Genomic DNA, 21,462 nt, shown 5'->3' with positions numbered 1-21,462 from the left:
TTCCAGATAGATCAAAGCCTTGTAGAAATACTTAAGGATATTCTACAGATTTAGTTATATGAACTAGGATAAAGGAAATGTGAAGATAAGAAACTCAGAAGCTATTATAAGAGGCATATTTAATTTTGTAAAAATTAAAACGTTTTAATGGTAAAGGATACCATAAGAAATTTAATAACAGTATTGACATTAAGACAGACATATTGGCCAATGGAATAGATTAGAAATAGGCTTGGTGCAGTGGCTCATGCCTGTAATCCCATCGCTTTGGGAGTCCAAGGTTAGGAAGACTGCTTGAGGCTAGGAGTTTGAGACCAGCCTGGTCAACATAGCAAGACTTTGTCTCCACAAAAAAAGTAAAAAATCAGCCAGGTGGCGTGGCTCACACCTGTAGTTCTAGCTGCTTGGAAGGCTGCGGCAGCGGAATTGTTTGGGTCTTGGAGTTGGAGGTTGCAGTGAGCTATGATCATGCCACTGGACTCCAGCCTGAGTAACAGAGCAAGACACTATCTCTTTAAAAAAAAAAAAAAAAAAAAAGCAAGCCCAGAAACAAATCCTTATGTACTGTATATAATCAAATGATTTTTGACAGTGACGCCAAGACCATTCAGTGGGGACAGGGCAATCTTTTCAGCATGGTGTTTACCACAATTAGAAAGGTAGGTAGGTAAGTTTGAAAAAATATTTTACAATATAGAGGATAGAGAATTAATTTTAAAAGAAGAGGTTATGGACCCAATAGTAAAAAGGGCAAAAGATTTAAAGAAAATTAATAAAAGAACAAATCCAGAAGGCTGTAACATTTATGAAAAGACGTTCAAACTTAATGGTTGTCAGGGTAACGTAAATTAAAGTACTAGTGAAATATTATAACATGCCCTTCAAATGACAGAATTAAAAAGCAATACCTTTTACTTATAAAGAATAGTGTTGCTGTGCAGAAAATGGTATTCCCTTACATTGTTAATGAAATGTAAGTTGGTATAGGCCCTTTATTTTTTTTTTTGTTGTTGTTGTTTTTAGACAGTCTTACTCTTTTGCCCAGGCTGGAGTGCAGTGGCACAGTCTTGGCTCACTGCAACCTGTGCCTCCCAGGTTTAAGCGATTCTTGTGCTTCAGCCTGCCTAGTAGCTGGGATTACAGGTGCGCACCACCATGCCCGGCTAATTTTTGTATTTTTAGTAGAGACGGGTTTCACTGTGTTTGTAGTAAAGATGGGGTTTCACTGTGTTGGCCAGGCTGGTCTCGAACTCCTGACCTCCAGTGATCTGCCCGCCTCAGCCTCTAAAGCTGGGATTCCAGGTGTGAGCCACTGTGCCTGACCAGGTGTAGACCCTTTGGAAAGTAATCTTACAAAACCTATTTTTCAAAACCAGCCCATGTAAGGTAATATTCATAATATTTATAAGGTTGTTTTTTTTTTTTGGAAGACAGAGTCTTGCTCTGCCACCCAGGCTGAAATGCAGCAGCATGAACTGCAGGCTTGACCTCCTGGGCTAAAGGGATTATCCTACCTCAGCCTCCCGTGTAGCCAGCACTATAGGCATGCACACAATGCCTAGCTAATTTTTTAATTTTTTTGTGGAGATGAGGTCTTCTTTGTTAACCATGGTTGTTCTCGAACTGTTGGGCTCAAATAATCCCTGTCTCAGCCTCCCAAAGTGTTGGGATTACAGGTGTGAGCCACTGCACCTGTCCTATAAGGATGTTTGTTTGTTTTGAGAAAGTATCTTGCTCTGTTGCCATCTCGACTCACTGCAACCTCCGCCTCCCAGATTCAAGTGATTCTTCTGCCTCAGCCTCCCAAGTATCTGGAATTACAGACATGTGCCATCATGCCTGGCTAATTTTTGTATTTTTGCTAGGGACGGGGTTTCACCGTGTTGGCCAGGCTGGTCTTGAACTCCTGACTTCAAGTGATCCACTCACTTCGGCCTCCCAAAGTGCTGGGATTACTGGTGTGAACCACCACACCTGACCTATAAGGATGTTTTTATTGGCAGAATGTGGAAACAAAGTGAATGTCCATCAAGGGGAGAATTGATTAAATAATCTACACAGTGCATGCATCATGAAGTATCGTGTACCCATGAAAATGACATAGAGGGCTGTTCATTAAATTCTCCCTTACCCTGAGTAAGAGGAGGATTCAGAAAAGTAAATGATTACATGTTTGTTGAAGAAATGATGACTGAAGAAGGCTGCATGTGTCTGCTTTTGTATGATTACGTGAGCATAGAAAAATATTGAAAGATACATACAGATTTTATAGTGCAGGTATGCTAGTGATAAATTTTTTCCGCTTTTGTATATCTAAAGAGGTCTTTCTTTTTTGTAAGATGTTTGTCATGTATGGAATTCTATGTTAACAGGTTTTTTTTGGTGCTTTAAAGATGTTGCCCTAGTGTTTTCTGGCTTGTATAACGTTATCTCCAGTGAGAAGCCCTCTGTCCTTCTTTGTTCTTCTGAATATTGTGGGTCTTTGTTGGCTGTGTTTTTTTAATATTATTATTGTTTTTTAAGTATACTTTTAAGTTCTAGGGTACATGTGCACAACATGCAGTTTGTTACATATGTATACATGTGCCATGTTGGTGTGCTGCACCCATTAACTTGTCATTTACAATAGGTATTTCTCTTAATGCCATCCCTCCCCCTGCCCCCACCCCATGACAGGTCCCAGTGTGTGATGTTCCCTGCCCTGTGCCCGAGTGTTCTCATTGTTCAGTTCCCACCTGTGAGTGAGAACATGTGGTGTTTGCTTTTCTGTCCTTGTGATAGTTTGCTCAGAATGATGGTTTCCAGCTTCATCCATGTCCCTACAAAGGACATGAACTCATCCCTTTTTATGGCTGCATAGTATTCCATGGTGTATATGTGCCACCTTTTCTTAATACAGTCTATCATTGATGGACATTTGGGTTGATTCCAAGTCTTTGCTATTGTGAATAGTGCTTCAATAAACATATGTGTGCATGTGTCTTTATAGTAGCATGATGTATAATCCTTTGGGTATATATCCAGTAATGGGATTGCTGGGTCAAATGGTATTTCTAGTTCTATATTCTTGAGGAATCACCACACTGTCTTCCACAATGGTGGAACTAGTTTACAGTCCCACCAACAGTGTAAAAACATTCCTATTTCTCCACATCCCCTCCAGCACCTGTTGTTTCCTGACTTTTTAGTGATCACCATTCTAACTGGTATGAGATGGTATCTCATTGTGGTTTTGATTTGCATTTCTCTGACGACTAATGATGATGAGCATTTTTTCATGTGTCTGTTGGCTGTATAACTGTCTTCTTTTTTTTCTTTTTTTTTTGAGACAGAGTCTGGCTGTGTCTCTCAGACTGGAGTGCCGTGGTGCGATCTTGGCTCACTGCAAACTCTGCCTCCTGGGTTTACGCCATTCTCCTGCCTCAGCCTTCTGAGCAACTGGGACTACAGGCACCCCCCACCGCGCCCGGCTAATTTTTTGTATTTTTAGTAGAGACGGGGTTTCACCGTGTTAGCCAGGATGGGCTCGTTCTCCTGACCTTGTCATCCACCTGCCTCAGCCTCCCAAAGTGCTGGGATTACAGGCCTGGGCCACTGCACCCGGCCGAATTAGTTTTTGTATAAGGTGTAAGGAAGAGATCCAGTTTTAGCTTTCTACATATGGCTAGCCAGTTTTCCTAGTACCATTTATTAAATAGGGAATCCTTTCCCCATTTCTTGTTTTTGTTAGGTTTGTCAAAGATCAGATGGTTGTAGATGTGTGGTATTATTTCTGAGGACTCTGTTCTGTTCCATTGGTCTATATCTCTGTTTTGGTACAGTAACCAAAACAGTATAGCTGTTTTGGTTACTGTAGCCTTGTAGTATAATTTGAAGTCAGGTAGCATGATGCCTCTAGCTTTGCTCTTTTTGCTTAGGATTGTCTTGGCAATGCAGGCTCTTTTTTGGTTCCATATGAACTTTAAAGTAGTTTTTTCCAATTCTGTGAAGAAAGTCATTGGTAGCTTGATGGGGATGGCATTGAATCTATAAATTACCTTGGGCAGTATGGCCATTTTCACAGTATTGATTCTTCCTATCTATGAGCATGGCATGTTCTTCCATTTGTTTGTGTTCTCTTTTACTTCACTGAGCAGTGGTTTGTAGTTCTCCTTGAAGAAGAGGTCCTTCACACCCCTTGTAAGTTGGATTCCTAGGCATTTTATTCTTTTTGAAGCGATTGTGAATGGGAATTCACTCATGATTTGGCTCTCTGTTTGTCTGTTATTGGTGTATAGTAATGCTTGTGATTTTTGCACATTGATTTTGTATCCTGAGACTTTGCTGAAGTTGCTTATCAGCTTAAGGAGATTTTGGGCTGAGACGATGGGGTTTTCTAAATATACAATCATGTCATCTGCAAACAGGGATAATTTGGTTTCCTCAATTCATAATTGAATACCCTTTATTTCTTTCTCCTGCCTGATTGCACTGGCCAGAACTTCCAATACTGAGTTGAATAGGAGTGGTGAGAGAGGGCATCCCTGTCTTGTGCCAGTTTTCAAAGGGAATGCTTCCAGTTTTTGCCCATTCAGTATGATATTGACTGTGGGTTTGTCATAAATGGCTCTTATTATTTTGAGATATGTCCCATCAATACCGAATTTGTGGAGCGTTTTTAGCATGAAGGGCTGTGGAATTTTGTCGAAGGCCTTTTCTGCATCTATTGCGATAATCATGTGGTTTTGTCTTCAGTTCTGTTTATATGACGGATTATGTGTATTGATTTGCATGTGTTGAACCAGCCTTGCATCCCAGGGATGAAGCCCACTTGATCATGGTGGATAAGCTTTTTGATGTGCTGCTGGATTCGGTTTGCCAGTATTTTATTGAGGTTTTTTGCATCGATGTTCCTCAGGGATATGGGTCTAAAATTCTCTTTTTTTGTTGTGTTTCTACCAGGCTTTGGTATCAGAATGATGTTGGCCTCATAAAATGAGTTAGGGAGGGTTCCCTCTTTTTCTACTGATTGGAATACTTTCAGAAGGAATGGTACCATCTCCTCTTTGTACCTCTGGTAGGATTTGGCTGTGAATCTGTCTGGTCCTGGACTTTTTTTGGTTGGTAGGCTATTAATTATTGCCTCAATTTCAGAGCCTGTTATTGGTCTAATTAGGGATTCAACTTCTTCCTGGTTTAGTCTTGGGAGAGTGTATGTGTCCAGGAGTTTATCCATTTCTTCTAGATTTTCTAGTTTATTTGCATAGAGGTGTTTATAGTATTCTCTGATGGTAGTGTGTATTTCTGTGGATCGGTGGTGATATCCCCTTTATCATTTTTTATTGCGTCTGTTTGATTCTTCTCTCTTTTCTTGTTTATTAGTCTTGCTAGCAGTCTATCAATTTTGTTGATCTTTTCAAAAAACCAACTCCTGGATTCATTGATTTTTTTAAAGGGTTTTTTGTGTGTCTATCTCCTTCAGTTCTGCTCTGATCTTAGTTATTTCTTGCCTTCTGCTAGCTTTTGACTGTGTTTGCTGTTTCTTCTCTTGTTCTTTTAATTGTGATGTTAGGGTGTCAATTTTAGATCTTTTCTGCTTTCTCTTGTGGGCATTTAGTGCTATAAATTTCCCTCTGCACACTGCTTAAATGTGTCCCAGAGATTCTGGTATGTTATGTCTTTGTTCTCATTGGAAAAGTTTCAAAGAACATCTTTATTTGTGCCTTCATTTCGTTATTTACCCAGTAGTCATTCAGGAGCAAGTCGTTCAATTTCCATGTAGTTGTGTGGTTTTGAGTGAGTTTCTTCATCCTGAGTTCTAATTTGATTGCACTGTGGTCTAAGAGACAGTTTGTTATAATTTCTGTCCTTTACATTTGCTGAGGAGTGCTTTACTTCCAACTATGTGGTCGATTTTGCTTACAAGAGCTCCTGAAGGAAGCACTAAACATGGAAAGGAACAACTGGTACCAGCCACTGCAGTAACATGTCAAAATGTGAAAACCATCAATGCTAGGAAGAAACTGCATCAACTAATGAGCAAAATAACCAGCTAACATCATGATGATAGGATCAGATTCACACATAATAATATTAACCTTAAGTGTAAATGGGCTAAATGTCCCAGTTAAAAAAGACTGGCAAATTGGATACGAAGTTAAGACCCACCAGTGTGCTGTATTCAGGGGTCCCATCTCAAGTGCAGACACACACATAGGCTCAAAATAAAGGGATGGAGGAAGATCTACCAAGCAAATGGAAAACAAAAGAAAAAGCAGGGGTTGCAATCCTAGTCTCTGATAAAACAGACTTTAAACCAACAAAGATCAGAAGAGACAAGGCCATTACATAATGTTGAAGGGATCAATTCAACAAGAAGAGCTAACTATCCTAAATATATATGCACCCAATACGGGAGCATCCCAGATTCATAAAGCAAGTCCTTAGAGACCTCCAAAGAGACTTAGACTCCCATACAGTAATAATTGGAGACTTTAACACCCCACTGTCAACATTAGACAGATCAACGAGCGGAAAGTTTACAAGGATATCCAGGACTTGAACTCAGCTCAGCACCAAGTGGACCTAATAGACATCTACAGAACTTTCCACCCCAAGTCAACAGAATATACATTCTTCACAGCACCACATCACACTTATTCCAAATTTGTTTTTGTTTTTGACACAGGGTCTTGCTGTGTCACTCAGGCTGAAATGCAGTGGTATGATCACAGCTCACTGTAGCTGCCATCTCCTGGGCTCAGGTGATCCTCCCACCTCAGCCTCATGAGTAGCTGGGACTATAGGCACGTGCCACCATGCCTGGATGATTTTTTAAATTTTTTTTTTTTTTTTTTTTTTTTTTTGAGGCGGAGTCTCGCTCTGTCGCCCAGGCTGGAGTGCAGTGGCCAGATCTCAGCTCACTGCAAGCTCCGCCTCCCGGGTTTACGCCATTCTCCTGCCTCAGCCTCCCGAGTAGCTGGGACTACAGGCGCCCGCCACCTCGCCCGGCTAGTTTCTGTATTTTTAGTAGAGACGGGGTTTCACCGTGTTAGCCAGGATGGTCTCGATCTCCTGACCTCGTGATCCGCCCGTCTCGGCCTCCCAAAGTGCTGGGATTACAGGCTTGAGCCACCGCGCCCGGCCGATTTTTTAAATTTTTAGTAGAGACGAGGTCTCACTATGTTGCCCAGGCTGGTCTCTAACTCTTGAGCTTAAGGAATCCTCCTGCCTTGGCCTCCCTAAGTGCTGAGATTATAGGCATTAGCTACTGTACCTAGCCTGTTGGCTACTTTTTAAGATTTTCTTTTTATTACTAGTTTTAAGCAATTTGTTTTTGATGTGCTTGGTGTAGTTTGTGTGTTTTGTGCTGAGTTTAAATTGCTTGTGGATCTATAGGGCTCTAGTTTTCATCAAATTTGAACATTTTCCCCCATATCACTGATGTTCTATCACTGTGAGTCAGATTTTCCTTCTTAGAATGCCTTTTTTTTTTTTTTTTTTTTTTTTTTTTTTTTTTGAGACGGAGTCTTGCTCTGCCGCCCAGGCTGGAGTGCAGTGGCCGGCTCTCAGCTCACTGCAAGCTCCGCCTCCCGGGTTCACGCCATTCTCCTGTCTCAGCCTCCCGAGTAGCTGGGACTACAGGCGCCCGCCTCGTCGCCTGGCTAGTTTTTTGTATTTTTTAGTAGAGACGGGGTTTCACCGTATTAGCCAGGATGGTCTCGATCTCCTGACCTCATGATCCGCCCATCTCGGCCTCCCAAAGTGCTGGGATTACAGGCTTGAGCCACCGCGCCCGGCCTGTTTTTTATTGGATGCCAGTCATTGTGATTTTCACCTTGTTGGGTACTGAATTTTTTCATTCCTTTAAATGTCCTTAAGCTTTGTTCTGAACATAGTTCCTTCAGAACAGTTTGATCCTTTTAAGACTTCTTTTTGAACTTTTTTTTTTTTTTGGACAGTCTTGCTCTGTCCCCAGTCTGGATTGCAGTGGCGCGATCTCGGCTCACTGCAACCTCCGCCTCCTGGGTTCAAGCAATTCTCCTGTCTCAGCCTCCTGAGTAGCTGGGACTACAGGTGCATACCAGCACACCCAGCTAATGTTTATATTTTTAGTAGAGATGGGGTTTCTCTACTAACCCCCAGGATGTTCTCGATCTCCTGACCTCGTGATCTGCCCACCTGGCCTCCCAAAGTGTTGGGATTACAGGGTGAGCCACTGCGCCTGGCCCTTTTTGAACTTTTTAAAGGCAGAACCAGAGTAACCTTTAGATTAAGGATAATTTCTTCCCATTATTGAGGCAATGCCATTCTGAGTACTTTATTTCCTCTATTATGGTGTCTTTCAACTGTGGCTGGTGAGAATACAAACAACCCTTAAAGGCTTTGAGAATTGTTTTACCCAATCCTTTTCCGTGGTGTTTTCTCTGGGTTGGGGTAGTCTAATCACATGGCATGCACCTGTAGTTGTAGCTACACGGGAGGCTGAGACAGGAGGATGGTTTGAGACCAGGAGGTTGAGGCTGCAGTGAGTTGTGTTTGTCCTGTTGTACTACAGTGTGAGTGACAGAATGAGGCCCTGTCTCAAAAGAAAAAAGAAATGTTTGCACTATTAACCCTAAGAGTAGTTCCTGCTGAATTTTGTGCATTGCAGTGTAATAGTGAATTGATTATTTGATTTGATTTTGTTCTTTTTTTTTAACTTAAAAAAATGTATTTACACAAACCTGCATGTTGTGCACATGTACCCTAGAACTTAAAGTATAATTTAAAAACGTATTTACTAATGTGTTAATATTTCTGCAAATTTATTGCAATGGGTTTAAAAGGCAGACAGAGGCCAGGCACAGTGGCTCACACCTGTAATCCCAGGACTTTGGGAGGCTGAGGCAGGCAGATCACCTGAGGTCGGGAGTTTGAGATCAGCCTGACCAACATAGAGAAAGCCCATCTCTACTAAAAGTACAAAAAAATTAGTCGGGTGTGGTGGCGCATGCATGTAATTCTAGCTACTTGGGAGGCTGAGGCCGGAGAATCACTTGAACCTGGGAGGTGAAGTTTGCGGTGAGCTGAGATCATGCGATTGCACTCCAGACTGGGTAACAAGAGTGAAACTCTGTCTCAAAAATAAATAAATAAATTAATTAATTAATAAAAGGCACACAGACAGTCTTATATAAGCTATAGGGTAACAAAGGGGTTGTATATAGTTATAAAGTATTACATAGACCTGCATGGATAACTTATAAACCACAAAATAAATTAAATTTACAATGTTTCTGAAGTTCAGACTTTTAAACTGTTTCTTTCTGTCCTAGCAAATTCTTAACTTTTTTTGGGAAAGTGTTCTCAAACCTCAAAGTTGAATTAAGAGCTTGAAAAACCCTGTTAGTGAAAAGGTACAACCAAAAGATCTAGAAATACCGAATTAGACTTGAGACCTTTGTTTGGAAATCATTCACTTTACTTGAATCAGACGCTGTGGAATCAGTAAAGTTTGTGTCTCTTAGCCTTATATGCAAATGAAGCTAATAATGGCACCTACTTTAGGGGTTGTAAAGATCATGAAAATGGGGTTCTCAAACCTAGAGAGATTTTGTTCCCCAGAGGATATAATTTGATACTGTCTAGAGACGCTGGTCATCAGAGCTCAGAGTGGTGGCAGGGATCGTCTGTCTTTTGTGGATAGAAGCGGGGATGTTGCCAAATAACCTGCAATGCACAGGACAATACCTCACAGCAAAGAATTATCTGACCCTAAGTGTCAGCAGTGCCGGGATTGAGAAACCCTGATATAATTTAGTGCCTATCCTGGTATAAGGCCAAGATACCAGATGATTTAATTTACGCCATCAGTAGGGGGTCCTATTAGTAGAAAAATGAAGCTTTCTACTTGAAGGTTTTTTTTTTTTCAACTGCTAGTCTAGCCTAAGGATTAGTTTTTTTTTTTTTTTTTAAGAAAAAGGATAAAAATGCTTCACAATTGAATAATGTGAATATTCCCCCCTTTTATTTATCTATAAAACGTGAAATGAGAGAGTGGAAAAGCAGCAAAAGTCATGGAAAAACAAACTTACATTTATTTATAGATGTCAATTTTAATAAAATGTTTATGTAGTAGAGAAATTTCCAATGTTCAAATTAACTTCAATTCTGAAAACTCATCTATGTTTGAGAATACACTCTTTTACAGGGCAAACTTATAAACATATCATTCTTACGTTTTATCTTAATCATTTTTAATATGTTAGCATTTTTTATTTTTTTATTTTTTTTTGGAATCTTTGCGGGCATTGTAAGCATTCACTTATTAATTTTTGTGTGTGTGTTACTTTTCCTATAGGTGTTACCTCATTTTGAAAGTCTTGGGAAACAGGAAAAAATTCCTAACAAAATGTCAGCTTTTCGAAATCATTGTCCACATTTGGATTCAGTTGGTGAAATAACAAAAGAAGATTTGATACAAAAATCTCATGTAAGAAACAGGTTTTTTCTTCCTTGAAAAACTTCACTTTTCTCTTGAATATGTAGTTTTCATAAATTGTTATAATACTCTATGAGCCATGTTTTAAAAATATGTATAATGTCAGTGCATTAGTGAATTGTATGGGTTTGTGTCAATATAACCAATGTTGTCTTTTTTATTTCTTTTTATAGGGTACTTGTCAGGATTGTAAAGTCCGAGGACCGAATCTTTGGGCATGCCTGGAGGTGTGTACTGTTTTTTTCCTGAAAAGATTACTATAATAATAATAAATTTGGATCTGAATAATCATAACCAGAAAATTTTTGACACTTAAAGTGATTTTTGTAAATTAAACTTGCTTTTAAAGGTCATTATTGATTACAAAAAATAAACTTTGGAAAGATCTTAATTTATAATGCTTTTGCAGTTTTTATTAAATCACTCAGGTATTTTATGCTTGCCTTTTATTAGAAATGACATAGCTTTTAGCTTAGAAATATATCTTCTGGTTTTATTTTGTGCCTGGAAACATTTGGTTAAATTTTATGACTGGAAAGTCATTTACTCATTGAGTTTAAAACAGGTAATCCAAACTTAATTGTAAATATAATTGTAATGCTGTTGTAAATTTACATGTATATTATAAAGTATCTTATTTTTCTTCCTATATAATTATTTATAGAATAGATGTTCATATGTTGGCTGTGGTGAATCACAAGTAGATCACAGCACCATACATTCTCAGGTATGTATATAAAAAATTTAATGGAAGACTTGTTAAAAAAGTACCTGAAGGAAAGGGAAAGCCAGTATAACATTATTAATTCAAGTTTGCGCTCTAAGTTAAAACTTCACTTACATTCTCTGTGAAAGGTGGGGAAGGGAATTGCTAGGAGGATGAACGTTAAAATGAGGTTGTGATTAAGAAAGCACTGATTTCAAAAGCGTACATCTGGCTGGGTGCAGTGGCTCACACCTGTAATCCCAGCACTTCGGAAGGCTGAGGCAGGCAGATCACCTGAGGTCAGGAGTTCGAGACCAGCCTAGCCAACATGGCGAAACCCCGTCTCTATTAAAAATTCAAAAAAATTAGTTGAGTATGGTGGCAGACACCTGTAATCCCAGCTACTCGGGAGGCTGAGGCAGGAGAATTGTTTGAACCTGGGAGGCGGAGGTTGCAGTGAGCCAAGATTGTGCCATTGTACTCCAGCCTGGGCAACAAGAACGAAACTCCATCTCAAAAAAAGAAAAAAAAGTGTACATCCAGACATCTCCAGATACTTGGAGGTGATAGCTGGCGTATTAGGAGGTTGAAGCCCGAGAGAGAATGGGTACTTAGGTTTATGAGATAGCCTGGCTAACTTCTTAAAGTCTCAGCTCGTGTCATATTGCCTTTTCCTGCACATCATCCTAACTGGACTCACCTTTCTGCTTTGCTCTGGTTGTTTAGTACTTCTCATGTAACTCTGGCATGCCTCTTCTATAGTGTTATGTAGACCTCCCATTCTAAATGGAAAGTTTCTCGAATGACTGTGTTTTAAGATGCACATTGATACCGCTACAGCATCAACTGTTCTCAACCAGGATTCCTCTAGAGAATTAATTAAGCCTGAATACCCAAACCCGAAGGCATCATTGTATATCATTTACTTCTTTCTGTGCATCTAAAATGGTACTTACTGTGTCCCACCCTTGGGAGAATTGAGAAATTAGTCACTTAGATCATTTTTTGTAGGGCTTAATTCTCTAGTGGAACTGTGAGAAAGGCTAGGCTTTTATCTTTCCAGGATTATATGTTCTATATTGCTAGAGCTGTTTTATGCTTTGACTCATGTCATTTGTGTTCTTTTGCCATTCTGATTTCTTAGAGTAGTTACTAGCTATTGTTAATTATTTTCTTGTGTTATGTTTATTTGCAGACTGCAAAGCAAGGTCTTTTACTCCTGCATTTTTTTTTTTATATAATGAATAGTGAGGGGGAAGATGGCAGAGTAATTTCTAGAGTAGGCTTACATATTGTTACTGTTCATTATACCTTAGAAGTTTATCTAAAGAATTTTTTTTTTGGTATTCTAAACTGGCTTTTGAGTATATTGTTACTCATCAAAGGCCAGCAGTTTATCTTCTGTTATCTTTTGAATAACTGTTTTCAAGTATATGTAATTTTGGTTCCTCTTTTCCCTCTACTGTGAAATGATATAGGAGACAAAACATTATCTAACTGTGAACCTTACCACTCTTCGAGTATGGTGTTATGCTTGCAGCAAAGAAGTATTTTTGGATAGGAAATTAGGAACTCAGCCTTCATTGCCTCATGTAAGACAACCTCACCAAATACAAGAAAACAGTGTCCAGGTAATAATCTAGATCCACTTAGTTAAGCTGTAAAACATTCAGGTAATAATTTCAGAATTTGTTATGTAGCTAAAATTTTAAAAAGGAATACTGCCTAACCTGTACTTTGAAAATTTCTGTAATGTGCCTTTTTTCTCTCAAATAAAGTTCTCATGCTCCCCTTTCTTGTGTTGCTTAGAGTGATAGATTAGGGTGAGATTGAAGCCCACCTGTCTGAAGATGGAAAAGCCCCTAATGAATTTTTAAAGTTTTTTTTTTTTTTTTTTTTAAATGACTCAAGTAGTCTTTATCTTTTTCTGGTAAATCTGATTCCAAGAAAGGTGGTAGGCCTTCTTTGATAGGGAATGACAGTTACTAATTCAGCTCTCTTCCCTATTCTGTCCTCCCTTCCATCCCCTTTTTATTACTGTGAACATTTTACTTATTATTGAAAACAAAGTAGAATATAATAAAGCTTAGCATCAGTCTTTGGTTAAAGATTTTTCTCCCTTTGGGCTGGGCGCAGTGGCTCACGCCTGTAATCCCAGCACTTTGGGAGCCTTAGGCGGCCAGATCACGAGGTCAGGAGATCGAGACCATCCTGGCTAACATGGTGAAACCCCATCTCTACTAAAAATACAAAACATTAGCCGGGCGTGATGGCGGGCGCCTGTAGTCCCAGCTACTTGGGAGGCTGAGGCAAGAGAATGGCATGAACCTGGGAGGCGTAGCTGGCAGTGAGCCGAGACTGCGCCACTGTACTCCAGCCTAGCTGACAGAGCGAGACTCCAACTAAAAAAAAAAAAAAAGAGGTTTTTCTCCTTTTGGATCAAGAGACTTAGAAAACGTATAGGTTTCCTCACAGAATTTATCACTTAATTTTCAGAATTTTTAACTCATAGAAAAATAGGGAAAAGGAAATTAACTTAGAATAGTTGGCTTCTTATTCTGATCATCGTTTGATCAGAATTTGATCAGATTTGATGAAGAGCGAGTTTTTTTCCTCGTGTATTATAGAAATCACATATTTCTGTATTTGTTCACTGATACCAACTCTCAGGTTTTTCTGTTGTATGTTTGTATCACGTTCTTATGGTAGACATTTGTGATAATAAATTTGCTTGCCTTACACATGATATAACTTAAGGTGGCTAGATTTTAGTCAAAGAGTAATTTATTGCATTTTCAATTTCTCAGTTGAATGGCTTTAGTTAATTATAACCATTACTATTTCTCCGGCTTATACCTATTTATCATTCACAAACATGTTTAGTCTTTTTCAGAAGTCCAGGTAGTATGAAAATGGTAGTTTTATTGAATCCTCTTACATTATTAACAAAAGTTTGTCCCACTGAAGATATCTGAATGGTAATAAGTAGAAAAAATTTAAAAAAAGAAAAAAGTGTGATGTTATGACCAAAGTTTAATCACACAAGAAACTAATAATCTATGAAGGCAAAATTGTCAGCATCACTTACTAGAGAAGTAAGTTAAATAAGCTGTCTGTTGCCATTTCTACCAGAAAAGATCAAGATTACGAACTTTAATTAATGTTGAATCTGTTAGAAAAAGTATACCGATACTTTCCTGATGGCTTGTTAATAATTTTCTGATGACTTGTAAATATGTTAACATATAAAAGGCGTAAACTTAATTTCATGCAACTTCCTTATGATCCCATTGTTGACGAAATTGTTCAGAAGAAAAAAGTTGTTCAGATAGATTTCTTTAGTAGACCAAAACTTACATGCAACATTTGAATCCAGTTTACCACAGAATATTTGCAAAATAGTAAAATATTGGAAGCCATACAAATATTAATAAGATTTTTCAAATAGACATTTTTTCTAGATAGTAAAATTTCAAGTGATTTCTTTTAAGTCTCTGTACTTCTATGCATTTAGATATTTTGTAGTGAGCATGTATCTTTTTAAAAGCAATTACTTTATAAAAACAAAATGGGAGTATGAAGTCTACTCAAATGTCCAGTCTCTACAGATGTCAGGAAAGTAAAATGGTTGGGAATTAGTGCATATGCCTGCATTTTAGAGGTAAAGTAAGGCTATAATAACTTGGAGAACCAGAGTACATGCTAAATTTATGCTGCTATTTAGTTTCCTTCTCTGTTTGGGTGTTGCTGAATGTTGGTTCATTGTAGTTCAAGCTTCTGATAACTACAAGAGAACTTTCAAATTTTGATTTTTGTTTGTCATCTCCGAATTTTTTAAACTGTAGCTCAAAAAAAAATTTTTTTTTTAAGTGTTTGCTAGCATTTGGGTAACAGGTTATCAGTTGCAACCTCTGAATCAAGCCAGTTGTTGGAAATTAATATTAGAATATTTTTAAAGTAAGTGCTTGAACTATTTAATATGCATAAAATCGTGCAGGCCGGATGTGGTGTCTCATACCTGTAATCCCAGCACTTCGGGAGGCCGAGGTGGACGGATCATGAGGTTAACAGATCAAGATCATTCTAGCCAACATGGTGAAACCCCCTCTCTCCTAAAAATACAAAAATTAGTTGGGCATGGTGGCATGCACCTATAGTCCCAGCTACTCAGGAGGCTGAGGCAGGAGAAGCGTTTGAACCTGGAGGTGGAGGTTGCAGTGAGCCGAGATCATGCCACTGCACTCCAGCCTGGCAACAGAGTGAGACTGTTTCAGAAAAAAAAAAAAAAAAAGTGTAAATATAGTAAATATAGTACTACCAGGAGAGATTATAGAAGTCTACAGATAATGTGTTATGATGAAAAACTTTTGCCTTTTTCCCAGTAGAAAATTAGATCTGAGAAGACAATGTACGATAGTATCCTTCAGAGGTCTTTTTAGCTATGTGACTTTTTAATGTCACATACTTGCAGTTATTGTGGAGTTTTAATTCAGAAAATTCAGTCATAAAAAGTGCCTTTTTAACTCAAATACGTATGTTAATAAAGTGGGGCTGACATGCTATTACCTAGGGTAGATCCTTATTTCCTTTAAAACAGAAATGTAAGTTTACTTTAATTGCTAATACCACAAATTCTTATGGTTCCGCTATTAAAATAACATCTCAATAATTTTTATGGTATAGATGTTATGTAAGTTACAATTAAAGCTTTTTTTAAATTTAAGGATTTGTTCAAGTGTGCTCTCTTTTTTTGTTATCAAGGATTTTAAAATACCCAGTAATACAACATTAAAAACTCCTCTGGTTGCCGTATTTGATGATCTGGATATAGAAGTGGACGAAGAAGATGAACTTAGGGCAAGAGGTAAAATAATCCAGTGTAACCCTTGTATAGCACTGCCCTTTTCTTTAGAAAACCATATAATATAAAAGTTTCAAAATATGGAGGTAAAACGGGGTTGATAATTACAACAAAAGGACTTTGAAATTTGGCCTAGTAAAATTTTATTTGCAAAACAAGCTTTTGGTTTCTCTGGTATCAGTTTACCAAAGCTAGGATCCTACTTACTCTTGTGCAGTTGAACCTTACGATCTTTTTGCTTAACTTGCCTTTTGAGGTCTGTTTTAACAGTGTTTCTCAACTCATTTTTCTATTGTCAGTGATGGGGAGGTATTAGGTATTAAGGTATTCCCTTAGCAGAATTTTCAGGGGAAAACATTTGGAAAAAATCAGGTGATACACTTCTCCCTTCTTCCCCTAAATTGAGAACCAGTCTATTTGGATTTTCCATATTCTTTTAGGCCCACTGTTGTTAGTATAAACTTAAAAATTTCTGTTTTATAATTGATACTAGTGGTATATTGAATGTATATTTAGATAATTATCTGGAAATTAACGCTTTCGTTTAAGCTTGACATGACTAATTTATAAATATTTTATGTATTTCCCAGTTTTAACCCATTAATTTAGCCCACAGTATTAATTTTACTGGATACTTATCAGTAAGTGGTAGTTCAGTCTCGTTTTAGAGGTTTTTAGAATTTTAAATTTTCTTCATTTTGCTCCAAATCCAAATAGCATTTATAACTTTTTTTTAGTATTTATTTCATCTTTTAATAATGAAAGTAAACTGATGAAAGTGAACTTGACTATATATATGGAAGTGATAAGTCAAATGGCTTCGTTTTCGTATTAGCTTGAACCATATGAAATTGCTGTTTTTGTAGATTGTCAGCAGTATCCTATGGTTCAACCTAATAAATACTACTTTCTTTTTTGTTTTTTGGTTTTTTTTTGAGATGGAGTCTCGCTCTGTTGCCCAGGGTGGAGTGCAATGGTGTGATCTCGGCTCACTGCAAGCTCCGCCTCCTGGGTTCATGCCATTCTTCTGCCTCAGCCTCCTGAGTAGCTGGGACTACAGGCGCCTGCCACCACGCCTTTAGAATTTTTTGTATTTTTAGTAGAGATGGGGTTTCACCCTGTTAGACAGGATTGTCTCTATCTCCTGACCTCGTGATCCGGCTGCCTTGGCCTCCCAAAGTGCTGGGATTACAGGTGTGAGCCACCACGCCCGGCATAAATACTACTTTCAATGCAATACATTGAAATGGAAAGGAAAAGGATGTTTATCATTTATCATGACATGAACTTTTTTGCATTGTCATTAAACTATTTCTCAAAATAATTAAACTTTAGTTATAATAAATGTAAAAGCCTCAATTAATGATTTTTAAAAACATCTAGTCTTAAATGTTAATAGGAAAGGCTGTTCTTCCTGTGCAAATTTCAAAGATTGAACTGTTTAATCCTTGAACTTATGTAAAACTCAAAATTTTGGTGATTGTGGCCAGGTGCCGTGGCTCACGCCTGTAATCCCAGCACTTTGGGAGGCTGAGGCAGGCAGATCACGAGGTCAGGAGATCGAGACCATCCTGGCTAACGCAGTGAAACCCCGTCTCTACTAAAAATACAAAAAATTAGCTGGGTGTGGTGGCGGGTGCCTGTAGTCCCAGCTACTCAGGAGGCTGAGGCAGGAGAATGGTGTGAACCTGGGAGGCGGAGCTTGCAATGAGCCGAGATTGCACCACTGCACTCCAGCCTGGGCGACAGAGCGAGACTCCGTCAAAACAAAACAAACAAAATGTTTGGTGATTGTAAGGCTTCCAAAAGTGTGACCTCTCTGAATTGTTCAAGTTGCTGTATTGTATTTCTGCGGTCCTTAGTGTAATTTGGGAACCATATTAGTGACCCCTAAAATTGAGTCATTTTGCTTTATTGAATGATGACTTCATGTATATTTTTTCTTAATAGGTCTTACAGGTTTGAAAAATATTGGAAATACTTGTTACATGAATGCAGCTTTGCAGGCTCTTTCTAATTGGTAAATAGAGAAATTAATTTTGTTTTGTTTGTATGATTTTTAAAGTTACTTTTTGAGCAGAAAACCATGCAACTATAGTAGTTGACTAACTCTCAAGGTAGAACAGGCAAGAATCTGGTTTGGGACATAACCCATTCTTGTCCCAGTGATGTTACTGTATGTATGCCTGTAGTTTCTTGAGGCTGCTGGTCCTTGTGTAAACCCTGGGTAGTTGTGTGTCTTTGAGCAAGTTATTGTTTCTTACATCTAGAAAACGAAGAGTGTGAACTAATTATTCAGATCACTTTTAATGCAGAGATCTTATGAAAATATTTTATATTTTTCTGTAGATGGAAAGCCTTTAATAAAGGAGTCAGATTTTTTTTTTTGTAATCGTAGTCTTACAAAATAGATATGTCAGGTGGTTTTACTCTTAAGTTTGGATGCATTGAGTCAGGTGATATTACCCTTTAAATTTAGATGCATTGAGTCTGGACCAAAATTCAGAAATCACTGACTTTGACATTACCCTTTCTCCTGGATTAAATTATAGAGCAGTGATTGGAGATTCAACATATGTCTACAGGTTGAGTATCCCTCTTATGAAATGCTGGGAATCAGAAGTGTTTCAGATTTTTCTGGATTTTGGAGTATTTATTTGCATTATACTTACTGGTTGAGCATCCCTTATCCAAAAATCCAGTATTTGAAATGCTCCAATGAGCATTTCCTTTGAATATCATGTTGGGATTCAAAAAGTTGTGGATTTTGGAGCATTTTGATTTTTGTATTTTGTATTAGGGATATTAAACCTGTACTTCTTCCCAAAATAATCTAATTTTTGTTTAGACATAATATTTTGCCTCCATAAATATTTTGCCTTCAGTTTTCTTATGTTTCATAACCTTGTGAAATAAAGATAACCCAATTTTTATTAAGTAATCAGAGAATACATCTTTGAAGAAGACACTTTTATTTTTTTTTTTTTTGGCTGGGTCTCACTCTGTTGCCCAGGCTAGAGCACAGTGGCGCGATTTTGGCTCACTGCCACTCTGCCTCCCAGGTTTGTGTGATCCTCCTGCTTCAGCCTCCTGAGTAGCTGAGACTACAGGCACGTGCCACCAAACATGGCTAATTTTTAAATTTTTTGTAGAGATGGAGTTTTGCCTTGTTGCCCAGGCTGGTTTCCAACTCCTGGGCTCAAGTGATTCACTTGCCTCGGCCTCCCAAAGTGCTGGGATTATAGGCATGGGCCACTGCGCTCGGACGTTAAAGAAGAGACATTTAGGCCAGGTGTGGTGGTTCACACCTGTAATCCCAGCACTTTGGGAGACTGAGGCGGGTGGATCACGAGGTCAGGAGTTTGAGACCAGTCTGGCCAACATAGTGAAACCCTGTCACTACTAAAAATACAAAAAAGTAGCCAGGTGTGGTGGTGTGCACCTGTAATCCCAGCTACTTGGGAGGCTGAGGCAGGAGAATCACGTAAACCTTGGAGGTGGAGGTTACAGTGAGCCAAGGTCATGCTATTGCACTCCAGCCCGGGTGACAGTGTGAGACTCCGTCTCAAAAAAAAAGAAGAGACATTTACTCTGAAACTTGAGGAATGATTATGAGCTGGTTGTTTGAAAGGATGGGGAGAACATTCCTAGCAGAATGCTCCTTGTAAGCAGCCTTGGAATGGGAAAGAGCTTGACACATTTGAGCAACTGGAAGAAAATATGTGTGACAGGGTACAGTAATCATAGAGCTGAATGACAAGGGTCTAGGTTATGTAGGCCACATTAAAGATGTAGGTCTTTATTCTCATAGTAGTACAATACCATTGAAGTGTTTGTATAGTAGGGTAGCTAATAATCTATATTTTTAAAATATTACTGTGGTTGCCACGTGGACAGTGAATTGGAGGGGGAAGTGAGTGAAATTTGAAAGACCAGCTAGGAGACTATGATAATGATTTAGGCAAGAAGTAGTGGTAGTTTACATCATCTAGGGTGGTAGGAAAAGAGTGAAGGAATTGGAGATAAACATTTTTAGGAGGATGATTGATTGATAGGATGTGGGTAGAGAAAGGGAGAGGAGATTCAAAGTTTAACAGTACAATCCTAAGAGACCTGTAGGTTGTTGCTATTGTTATTTTTATACAGATAAGAAAACCAGACACAGAAGTTTAAATAACTTTGCCAATGTAACCAGCTAGTAAGTACTGGCAGAATTCTGGTTTTTGTTTGTTGTTTTTTTGTTTTTTTTTTGAGACGGAGTGTCGCTCTGTCGCCAGTCTGGAGTGCGGTGATGTGATCTCAGCTCAGCCTCCTGAGTAGCTGGGACTACAGGCACCGGCCACCACACCCAGCTAAGTTTTGTATTTTTAGTAGAGATGGGGTTTCACCGTGTTAGCCGAGTTGGTCTCGATCTCCTGACCTCATGATTCGCCCGCCTCGGCCTCCCAAAGTGCTAGAATTACAGGCATGAGCCACCGCACCCGGCCCTTTTTTTTTTTTTTTAAGTTAGAGACAGAATCTTACTCTGTCACCCAGGCTGGAGTGCAGTGGAGTGATCGTGGCTCACTGCAGCCTCAAACTCTTGGGTTCAAGGGATCTTCCTGCCTCAGCCTGCCAAGTAGCTAGGACCACAGGTGCATGCCACTGCTCCCAGATAATGTTTTAAAAGTTTTGTAGAGATGGGTTTTTGCTATGTTGCCCAGGCTAGTCTTGAACTCCTGTCCTTGAGTCATGTCCTGCCTTGGCCTCCCAAAGTATTGGAATTACAGACATGACCCACCATGCCTGGCGGGGACAAAATTCTGAATCTGAGATTTTTATGTGTATGTTTGTTTTTGTAGATCTTTTGTTGATTACTGCGCAATACTGCTTCCATGGATTTACTTTGTAATTCCTCTGATTTCATTGAAAAAGATGTGGCTGATACGATTACACTATTGGTGGCTGGGTGTGGTGGCTCATGCCTGTAGCACTTTGGGAGGCTAAGGTGGGAGGATTGCTTGAGCCCAGGAGTTCTGGAACCAGCTTGGGCAACATAACAAGACGCTGTCTCTACCGAAAAAAAAAAAAAAAAGGATTACACTGGGCAAAGAGATGGCTTCTTGGTTATCTAACTGCCTTCATAGGGGGTTTGGTTTATGTAGGTCAGAATTTGGTCCTTTGCCCAGTCAGTTTCCTATAAGTAGATTTATGGAGATTCCCTCAAGCTAATCGAACTCATGACAGACTATACTTCCTTATAAATTGCTAACTTGAGCCACCAAGAAATATTAGTACCAAATAATGGAATGTAGAAGGCTGGAGGAAGTGCAGGTTCACTTGAAAGTTAAATTTTTATCCTGTTCAGTTTGGGCATTTGATATAAATCTGAAATTTAGATGACATGGTTGGCTTTATATAAATTTGACCATGATTGGAATATGGTTGAAAATT

The 21,462-nt window shown here is 38.8% G+C and overlaps 1 protein-coding gene across 2 annotated transcripts in view; it reads left to right on the top strand.

Annotated features, from left to right (window-relative positions):
• The window catches only part of USP33 (ubiquitin specific peptidase 33), a 68,488-nt gene that overhangs the window by 11,218 nt on the left and 35,808 nt on the right, over positions 1-21,462 (top strand). For both annotated transcript variants that reach the window (XM_010380667.2, XM_010380666.2), the window contains exons 2-7: positions 10,322-10,453; positions 10,636-10,689; positions 11,127-11,189; positions 12,647-12,799; positions 15,930-16,032; positions 17,980-18,049. In XM_010380667.2, coding sequence (XP_010378969.1) covers positions 10,373-10,453; positions 10,636-10,689; positions 11,127-11,189; positions 12,647-12,799; positions 15,930-16,032; positions 17,980-18,049 — 524 coding nt within the window. In that variant the 5' untranslated portion in view covers positions 10,322-10,372. The remainder of the gene's footprint in view (positions 1-10,321; positions 10,454-10,635; positions 10,690-11,126; positions 11,190-12,646; positions 12,800-15,929; positions 16,033-17,979; positions 18,050-21,462) is intronic.

Source organism: Rhinopithecus roxellana, chromosome 12 (assembly GCF_007565055.1).
Source record: "Rhinopithecus roxellana isolate Shanxi Qingling chromosome 12, ASM756505v1, whole genome shotgun sequence".
Lineage (NCBI taxonomy): Eukaryota > Metazoa > Chordata > Mammalia > Primates > Cercopithecidae > Rhinopithecus > Rhinopithecus roxellana.
Note: the sequence above shows the minus strand (reverse complement) of the source record. Positions and strands in the feature narration are given on the sequence as shown.